Source organism: Entelurus aequoreus, linkage group LG05 (assembly GCF_033978785.1).
Source record: "Entelurus aequoreus isolate RoL-2023_Sb linkage group LG05, RoL_Eaeq_v1.1, whole genome shotgun sequence".
In the NCBI taxonomy this organism is placed as follows: domain Eukaryota; kingdom Metazoa; phylum Chordata; class Actinopteri; order Syngnathiformes; family Syngnathidae; genus Entelurus; species Entelurus aequoreus.
In genome coordinates this window covers 19,313,309-19,323,590 of record NC_084735.1, presented here as the reverse complement: position 1 = coordinate 19,323,590, position 10,282 = coordinate 19,313,309, and the positions used below count along the sequence as shown (strand labels likewise).

Below are 10,282 nucleotides of genomic sequence, written 5' to 3'. Positions count from 1 at the left end.
TATCCTTGAGGCGCGCCGGAGTCGCACCCCCACCCTGGCCGGGACACCCCCGCCGCACGGGACAGATCCGCCGGACGGAGTGTCCCCCTCCCCCCCTGCTGCCGCTCTTCCACGGCCGCCACGCGGAGGAGAGCGCCGAGCGTCCCCACCTGGTCACCGTCGTACGGCCCGGTCAAGGTGCGCCGCGCAAGGTGGGTCCAAAACGTGTTCCTACCGGGAACACGCTGCTTTTGTGTCCGCTTTGAACATACACACCGTAACTGAGCACTTGTCACAGTTAATAGATGCACTGGAAAAATATCTGTTTATTCTATGTTAGAAAACTGCCAGCTCCGTTGCAAGAATTTTACTGTAATTTTGTTTTTTTTAAACTGTACCACACAGTAATTCAATGCAAAAACCACCTTAATTTAAAAAAATACAATTCTGGTGACTTATATCTGCCATTTAACCAGAGGTGGGTAGAGTAGCCAGAAATTGTACTCAAGAGTACTGTTACTTTAGAGATTTATTACTCAATAAAAGTAAGGAGTAGTCACCCAAATATTTACTTTAGTAAAAGTAAAAAAGTATGTTGTGAAAAAACTATTCAAGTACTGAGTAACTGATGAGTAACCTGTTCGTTTAATGACGGCAACAAATAATAAAAACATAAAAATAGCAATGAGCAAATTTAGATCCAGGAATATCTCTTAAGCAACTAAAACAATAGTATATATTAAATAATACATTAACATAAAAAAAATTAAGGCAAATTGAGCCACAATAACTTAACAGCACCATAGGCTCAGTAAGCAGAGATTACAAAGGAAAATAACAAGTTAGCCTTTACGCAAACCAAAAACTGATAGGTGTGGGCTGCACCTGGGAACACACTGTGCACTTCTGATTGGTGTTTGTATGCATGCGTGTGTGTGTGTGTGTCTGTCTATGAGGCTGCAGTGCGTTGATAAATGTCCCCACGCAATGTACATTTGACAGTGATTCATAGCAGGGAAGCTAACATCAGCCTACGGTGACAGCCAAAATATCTACTAACGTTACTTACCGCGATGTGCTTCCTAAAAATTTGACGTTGAGTTCACGTAAGCTTAAGCTTACCCCCCACACCTGAACCCCGCCTACCTCAACCTCCTCATGCTCTCTCAGGGAGAGAGCATGAAGAGCTGTTCTGCTGTTTTGAAGCATGTTAAAAAAAAAAAATGCACTTTGGGACTTCAATAATAAATATGGCAGCGCCATGTTGGCATTTTTGAGTTGTATTATTTTGGAAAACCTTGTTACATTGTTTAATGCATCCAGCGGGGCATCACAACAAAATTAGGCATAATAATGTGTTAATTCCACGACTGTACATATCGGTATCGGTTGATATCGGAATCGGTAATTAAGAGTTGGACAATATCGGAATATCGGCAAAAAAGCCATTATCGGACATCTCTAATAAAAATATCAATCAATCAATGTTTATTTATATAGCCCTAAATCACAAGTGTCTCAAAGGGCTGCACAAGCCACAACGACATCCGCGGTAGAGCCCACATAAGGGCAAGGAAAAACTCACAACCCAGTGGGGCGTCGATGTGAAGGACCATGAGAAACCTTGGAGGGCCGCATATGTGGGTGACCCCCCCCCCCCCCCCCCCCCCCTCTAGGGGAGACCGGATGCAATGGACGTCGAGTGGGTCTGACATTATATTGTGAAAGTCCAGTCCATAGTGGATCTAACATAATAGTGAGAGTCCAGTCCATAGTGGATCTAACATAATAGTGAGAGTCCAGTCCATAGTGGATCTAACATAATAGTGAGAGTCCAGTCCATAGTGGATCTAACATAATAGTGAGAGTCCAGTCCATAGTGGATCTAACATAATAGTGAGAGTTCAGTCCATAGTGGATCTAACATAATAGTGAAAGTTGAGTCCATAGTGGATCTAACATAATAGTTAGAGTCCAGTCCATAGTGGATTTAACATAATAGTGAGAGTCCAGACCATAGTGTATCTAACATAATAGTGAGAGTCCAGTCCATAGTGGATCTAACATAATAGTGAGAGTCCAGTCCATAGTGGATCTAACATAACAGTGAGAGTCCAGTCCATAGTGGATCTAACATAACAGTGTGAGGATCCAGTCCATAGTGGATCTAACATAACAGTGTGAGGGTCCAGTCCATAGTGGAGTACTAATAGTAGAAATATAGTGAAAATATATCCGTATGTATCATATACTGTATATATAATACGTAAATATTACATATGTTATATTTTGTATTGCTACTACGGTACATTTTTAGTCTACTTTATACCTGCATTATCCTTTCCATCCTTACACTTTCCATCCTTTGTAACTGTACTGTGTGATTTCAATTTCCCTTGTGGATCATTAAAGTTTTTCTAAGTCTTGAGCTACATGCTAACATTACACTTAAACATTGTGCTAGGTTAGCATATTAACTCAAGAAAAGCTATTTGATCACATTCAACTCTTACGTCTATAATTGACTGATCATTTTAAGATGTGCAGAGAAGCCTTTTCTGAACAACGCTGTTTTCCATGAAGTGGTGTGTGTGTGTGTGTGTATATTCAGGGCGTGTCAGAGGCAATTCCAAATAAGGGCATCTCGCCTTGTCTGTTTCTAAACATGTCAGGCTGACAAACAAACAGGAAGTAAAGAAGTTCACACAATGGTGCTATTAACTCAAATGTTGTGTTTTTCCTCCGTAGGTTAGCGTGCTTTTGAATCGCCGGGGCGTGGTCTCCTGGGAGCAGCTGCTATTGGACATCTCTGAGGCGCTGGGCTTTCCTCGCTGGCACAGATCCAGAGTGACCCGCCTCTTCACCGCCTTCGCCAAGGAGGTCAGGTGACTTCCACAGCGATGATGCCAACAATGATGCTAACTAGCGTCGGTTGCCTTTAGGTGAAGAGCATTGGCGACTTCTTCCGCGAGGACGTGGCCTTCCTGGCCCTGGGCAAGGCCCGTCCAGAGCTGGGCCGCCTGCAGGAGGCGCTAGAGGAGCTGTTCCCAGGGAACTCCCTTTACCGGGCGGAGGCACTGCTGGTCTGGGTGAAGAAGCTCAGACCGGCGCCGGATAAAGCGGCCAAGGGGGACAGCGGGTACAGCGAGGGGACGGATCGGAACAAGGACCAGGGTCCGGGTCCAGGAAAGGAGACTCCGTTTAGGAATGGCGACACAGAGAACCTGAAGATGGCGACATCCAGGAAAGCTGCTCACCTGCCCAATCATCTACAGAGGCTGCGTGTGAGGGGCGGGGCCTGCGAGGCACCGCTGGCTCTCATTGGTCGGTTCAAGCAGGAAACTGAGCGAGAGACGGCAGACAAACACTCAATGTTGTGTCAGAGCTGCTTCGCGAGAAGACCAGAAAGGATCCTTCCGCTTTTAGGAAGGGTTCCTCTTCCCCCAGTGTCCAGGAAGCAAAGAGGAAGTTCACCACAGGGAGTGAGAACAAGTCCTCCACTTCCAGGAGACGTAGCCTCGGAGGGCAGCGAGGTCTCCCAGGCCGACATCGAGCGGCTTTACGAGGTCGGACGCCAGGTGGGAGACGGCAACTTTGCCGTGGTGCACGAGTGCCGACGCCGCCTCGACGGGCAGACCTTGGCCGTGAAGATTGTGGAGCGCCAGCGGCTGGTGGGCCGGGAACACGTGCTGCAGAACGAGCTGAGCCTGCTGGGCAGCCTGCGCCACCCTCGCATCGTGCGACTGCTGGCGCACCATCACACCGCCGCGCACGCTTACCTGGTCATGGAGCTGGCCGGCGGCGGAGACCTCTTCGAGGCCATCACCCGCCGAGGGAGCTTCCCCGAGACCGAGGCCGGACTGATGGTGTCGGACATCAGCGAGGCTCTGAAGTACATCCATCGCAGGAGCGTCGTGCACCGAGACCTCAAACCTGAGAACCTGCTGGTGAGCACTAAGTCAGCAGTTTTCACCACCTAACTTCCTGCTAGCCTGGTGACCTCCTGGCGACTTGCTGCTAGCCTGGTGACCTTTTGGTAACTTCCTGCTAGCCTGGTGACCTTCTGATAACTTCCTGTAAGCCTGGTAATTTCCTATTAACCAGCTAACTTCCTGCTAGCCTGCTAACTTTCTAAAAGTTCCTTGCTAGCCTGATGACTTCCTGCTAGCCTGGTAAATTCCTGATAACTTCCTGCTAGCCTGCTAACTTCTTTTTAACTTCCTGCCAGCCTGGTGACTTCCTGCTAACCAGCTAACTTCCTGCTAGCCTGGTACCATTGTGGTAACTTCCTGCAGGCCTGATAAACTGCTACATTTTTTACTAGCTTGCTAACTTCCTTTCTAGCCTGGTGACTTCTTTATTAGCAAGGTGACTTCCTGCTAGCCTCCTGACATTCTGCCAGCCTGGTAACATCCTGCTCACTTGCTTCTAGCCTGCTAACTTGCTAACCTTCATACAAGCCTGCTAACTTCTAGCCTGGTGAGCTCCTGGTAACCTCCTGCTAGCCTGATGACTTCTTATGAGCCTGGTAACATCCTGTTAGCCTGGTAACTTCTTATTAACCAGCTAACTTCCTGCTCGCCTGATGACTTCCTGCTAGCCTGGTAATTTCCTCGTAACATCCTGCTAGCCTGGTGATTTCCTGTTAGCTTGCCAACTTCCTTACTAGCCTTGTGACTTCCTGCTAGCCTGGTGGTTACCTGGGTACATCCTGCTAGCTTGGTGGTTACCTGGGTACATCCTACTAGCCTGGTAAATTCTATACTCGCCTGACAACTTTACTTGGGAACTTCTTTACTCGCCTGCTGACTTCCTGCTAGCAAAGTAACTTAGTTTTTACTAATAAGAAGTCTTCCATATCTTCACAAATGTTTCATTCTATTTTTGTTCAGCTGTTTTGGTCGCTATCTGGTGGTCTTAGGACTGCTGTTCATGATGCTCCTCACACTTCCTGATGTTGCCTTTCGTCTCCATTGCAGATTGTCCACGCCGCTGCCGGCATCACCAGACTGAAGCTGGCAGACTTCGGCCTGGCCATGGTGGTGACTGAGCCGGTCTTCACCATATGCGGCACTCCCACCTACGTGGCCCCAGAGATTCTCTGGGAGACAGGTTGGCCTTTGAGACTTCATCAGTTGAAGCAGGACAGCGATGATTGTGGACATCTTCCAACAGGCTACGGTGTGGAGGTGGACATGTGGGCTCTGGGCGTGGTCCTCTACATCCTGCTGTGCGGATTCGCCCCGTTTCGAAGTCGAGATCGGGACCAAGAGGAGCTGTTTGGGATCATCAAACAAGGGCAGCTCCACTTCCTGCCGCCATATTGGAACAGCATCTCAACAGGTGAGAGCAGTCAGCTGACACGCACCTGCACGCTTTCAACTGTTTCCGTGCGTCGCAGAAGCCAAAGACTTGGTGACTGGACTTCTGCGCTTGGACCCTGCGGACAGGATGACAGCCGAGCAGAGCCTGCAGCATCCTTGGCTGAGGGCGATGGTGCAGACGTGCCAGCAGAGGGCGCTGCAGTACAGAGATGACAGGGGAGCAGAGTGTGCAGAGGAGGAAGCACATGGCAGACACACCAAGGCGGCCCACAGGAGTCCAGAAGACCACCTGACACAACAACTAACACACCCGACTGGGAGGCGGGCTTTTGAGGCCAGTCAGGACCACGCCCACAGCAGTGACCAACTGCCAATCAAAAGAAGCAATCAGCCCGCACAACGATTGATCATTTCTATTCCCGATCAGCTCAACGTCTGACCACCACACTAATCTTTGTTCATGCAAGTAAAGATTTTTGACAAACACTGGAATGACGTCTATTGTTTTGTCAAAATGAGCAAACACCCAAATGCTCCAAAACACAGGAATGATCTGAAAGCAAAAACAAGAACAAATGCGAAAGAAAAAGAAAGATTTTGCAAATGCAAAAAAAGGCATTAAAATACCCCAAAAACAAATGAGAGTTGACGAAACCAAATGAAAGTTATTGGGAAGTGAGCCAGGCTGGGAGGAAGTGACGAGGCTACCAGGGGCACCAGACCTGAGGGATATTGATCTTTAAAGAGTCAAGCTAGATCTTACAGCAAGTGTTTCACAAATATATACTTTTAGTTTTACTTCCTTCTGATGATCCTGCTCATGTCTTGATGGTAGTCACTCAGGTCTGCCACCACTGCTAGTCTGTTAACTTGCCCAGTTAGTCTGGCTAACTTAGTTGTCTGGTAAGTTCCTGCTAGTCTGGCTAACGTCCTGCTCGTCTGGCTAACTTCCTAAACTGCCTGGCTAACTTCCTAAACTGCCTGGCTAACTTTCTAAGCTGCCAAGTAAAGTTCTGCTAGACTGGCTAACATCTTAAGCTGCCTGGTAACATCCTAAGTTGCCTGGCTAACTTCCTAAGCTGCCTGGCTAACTTCCTAAGCTGCCTGGCTAACTTCCTAAGCTGCCAAGTAAATTTCTGGTAGACTGGCTAACGTCTTAAGCTGCCTGGTAACGTCCTAAATTGCCTGGCTAACTTCCTAAGCTGCCTGGCTAACTTTCTAAGCTGGCAAGTAAATTTCTGCTAGCCTGGCTAACGTCTTAAACTGCCTGGCTAACTTCCTAAGCTGCCTGGCTAACTTCCTAAGCTGCCTGGCTAACTTCCTAAGCTGCCTGGCTAACTTCCTGCTCGTCTGAATTATTTATTTCTGCTCTTAAAGCATTTATGTGATTGAAGCACTTTTAATTTGCAGCATTTCCTGTTGCTTTTGTTTGATAGTGTTTATGCTTTTGGATACATTTCCATGTTTGGCGCGTTGAATTATTGCTGCATGTCAAATGGTTACTTCCTATTATGCTAAAGTTGATTACTATAACTGCTCGATCTGTAAAGTTTTAATGTAACATATGGAATCAAACATTGTATTTACTGTACAAGTTATTTTTCTTGTCAGATAATTAGCAGTAAATTATTTATTAGACGGTCACTTTCAACTTATTTCCATTCATATTTACTCAAATATTGAATGCTGTCTTCTCTGCATACATAGATATATTATCATATATATATCACATGTGTTGTAAATACAGTATGAAGAAGTTTATTAGGAACATACAACATTATTTTGAAGTACAATTCTAACTGTCCGAGAAGGAGTTCATTGAATACTCCTATTCATATGTTCACTTATTTGTGTTCAATATGTACGTTTTTTAAACAATACAATGATGAAATGTGTCAGAGTTTTCACAGTGGTATGAATACAAAGTAGCAGGTGACAGAAATAAGTACAGAAAATGTAACACCTTAATCCAATATATTGTGTGATTGTAATTATGAATAATGTAGTTATGGTTATAGAATTATGTAGGAAAACTGTTGACGTAGGGCAGGGGTGCCCAAACCTTTTCCACTGAGGGCCACAGACGTAAAAAAAACAATAATATAAGACTGGTTATAAGTCATAAATTGTTAACCAAACTATAATATAATAAAGGACTGGTTACAAGTCATAAAATGTTAACAAATGTATAATATATGGGGCTGGTAATAAGTCATAAAATGTTAACATCAAAGTATAATATGGGGATGGTTATAAGTCATAAAACTTTAATAAACAATATAATTTGGGGCTGGTTATAAGTCATAAAACGTTATTAACATAAACGTATAATATGGGGCTGGTTATAAGTCATAAAACGTCAACAAATCTATAACATAGGACTGTTTAAGTCATACAACTTTAATAGCATAAAAACTATAATATGAGGCTGGTTACAAGTCACAAAACAATAAGAACTATAATATGGAACTGGGTATAAGTTATAAAACGTCAACAAAACTATAACATGGGACTGGTTATAAGTCATACAACTTTAATAGCATAACAACTATAATATGAGGCTGGTTATAAGTTATAAAATGTTAACAACAAAACTATAATATAATATGAGGCTGTTATAAGTAAAAAAAAAAACTCAACAAAACTACAATATAAGGCTGATTATAAGCCCCAAAACAATAAGAAAAACAATAATACGAGGCTGGTTATAAGTTATAAAACGTTAATAACAAAACTATAATATAATATGAGGCTGTTATAAGTCATAACTTTAATAGCATAAAAACTATAATAAAATAGGGGGCTGGTTACAAGTCAAAACAATAAGATAAACCCTATAATAAAATATGGGGCTTGTTATAAGTCATAAAACAATAAGATAAAAACTATAATATGGGACTGGGTATAAGTTATAAAACGTCAACAAAACTAACATAGGACTGGTTATAAGTCATACAACTTTAATAGCATAAAAACTATAATATGCGGCTGGTTGTAAGTTATAAAATGTTAATAACAAAACTATAATATAAGGCTGATTATAAGTCATAAAACTTTAATAGCATAAAAACTATAATAAAATAAGGGGCTGGTTATAAGTCAAAACAATAAGAAACCCTATAATAAAATATGGGGCTTGTTATAAGTCATAAAACAATAAGATAAAAACTATAATATGGGACTGGGTATAAGTTATAAAACGTCAACAAAACTAACATAGGACTGGTTATAAGTCATACAACTTTAATAGCATAAAAACTATAATATGCGGCTGGTTGTAAGTTATAAAATGTTAACAAAACTATAATACAATATAAGGCTGATTATAAGTCATAAAACTTTAATAGCATAAAAACTATAATAAAATAAGGGGCTGGTTATAAGTCAAAACAATAAGATAAAAACTATAATAAAATATGGGGCTGGTTATAAGTCATAAAACAATAATATAAAAACTATATTATGGGGCTGGTTACAAGTCACAAAACAATAAGATAAAAACTATAACATGGGACTGGGTATAAGTTATACAACTTTAATAGCATAAAAACTATAATATGAGGCTGGTTATAAGTTATAAAATGTTAACAAAACTATAATATAATATGAGGCTGTTATAAGTCATAAAACTTTAATAGCATAAAAACTAATAAAATAGGGGGCTGGTTATAAGTCAAAACAATAATATAAAAACTATAATAAAATATGGGGATGGTTAGAAGTCATAAAAAAACAAAAACCATAATATGGGGCTGGTTACAAGTCACAGAACAATAAGATAAAACTATAATATGGGGCAGGTTATAAGTTATAAAACGTTAATAACAAAACTATAATATAATATGAGGCTGTTATAAGTCATAAAACTCAACACAACTATAATATAAGGCTGATAAGTAAAAAAACTTTAATAGCATAAAAACTAATAAAATAATGGGCTTGTTATAAGTTAAAACAATAAGATAAAAACTATAATATGGGGCTGGTTATAAGTCATAAAACAATAAGATAAAAACTATAATATGGGGCTGGTTATAAGTCAAAACAATAAGATAAAAACTATAATATGGGGCAGGTTACAAAACAAGATACAAACTATAATATGGGGCAGGTTATAAGTTATAAAACGTTAATACCAAAAATATTTGTAGCAAACAATTGGGACACAGATTGAAACTTTATATCGAGGAAGCCAACAGATTTTGCTTCCAGGTCCTTGAAGGTAAATACTCATTCAAATGCAGCACAAGTTGAAGGTGCAAGTCCAAGTAAGGACTGGTTCAATAGTGTTTGTTGCTCATGTTCCTCATAAACCACAGCTGACATTTTACACTTCCTGCCCCACCAGCCCCACCCCACACCCCCAGCACATTCCCTATAGGGGCCCTTCAGGCTCCTCTTGACATGTTTGCAATAAGGCAGCCTTTTGTTCACTCACCTTCAAGGACTGTCCTGCTTCAACCATGGACACTCCTACAAACACACAGTCAATACACCTACACACACACCACACAAAAGGGAATACTCCTACAAACACACAAAAGGGAATGTGCCGACACACAAAGTGCACACTCCTACACACACGCACACAAAGTGCATGACATTGCTGGTTTACGAGCAGACGAGCACGTTCGGCAGTGCACAATCACGGAGTACTTACAAGCAGACACAGTGTGTAGACAGAAAAGGGAGAAGGGATGCATTTTGGCTTAAAAACTAACGATAAAGGTGAAGTTACACTAAACGCCCTCAGGAAGAGGTGCTTTAAGACATGGCTAGCTAGCTAGCGGCTAACGTCCAGTGTTTTAGCTACTTCTAAATCACTAATCCTCGCCTCCATGGCGACAAATAAACTAAGTTTCTTACAAGTATCATCCCTGCAGAACGAAGAATAGCTTAACATGCTTCACTACACACCATAGCTCACCGGCGTCACAATGTAAACAAACGCCATTGGTGGATCTACACCTGACATCCAC

At 42.3% G+C, this 10,282-nt stretch overlaps 2 protein-coding genes across 2 annotated transcripts in view; one reads left to right on the top strand and one right to left on the bottom strand.

Annotated features, from left to right (window-relative positions):
• Positions 1 to 5,784, top strand: part of dclk3 (doublecortin-like kinase 3) — a 9,563-nt gene extending 3,779 nt beyond the window's left edge. The window contains exons 2-7 of the mRNA XM_062047303.1: positions 1 to 191; positions 2,728 to 2,859; positions 2,922 to 3,926; positions 4,959 to 5,091; positions 5,155 to 5,322; positions 5,381 to 5,784. The exon at positions 1 to 191 is cut by the window's left edge and continues 12 nt beyond it. Coding sequence (XP_061903287.1) covers positions 1 to 191; positions 2,728 to 2,859; positions 2,922 to 3,926; positions 4,959 to 5,091; positions 5,155 to 5,322; positions 5,381 to 5,742 — 1,991 coding nt within the window. The 3' untranslated portion in view covers positions 5,743 to 5,784. The remainder of the gene's footprint in view (positions 192 to 2,727; positions 2,860 to 2,921; positions 3,927 to 4,958; positions 5,092 to 5,154; positions 5,323 to 5,380) is intronic.
• Positions 1 to 10,282, bottom strand: part of fabp3 (fatty acid binding protein 3, muscle and heart) — a 36,253-nt gene that overhangs the window by 23,224 nt on the left and 2,747 nt on the right. The gene's annotated exons all lie outside the window — the stretch shown is intronic.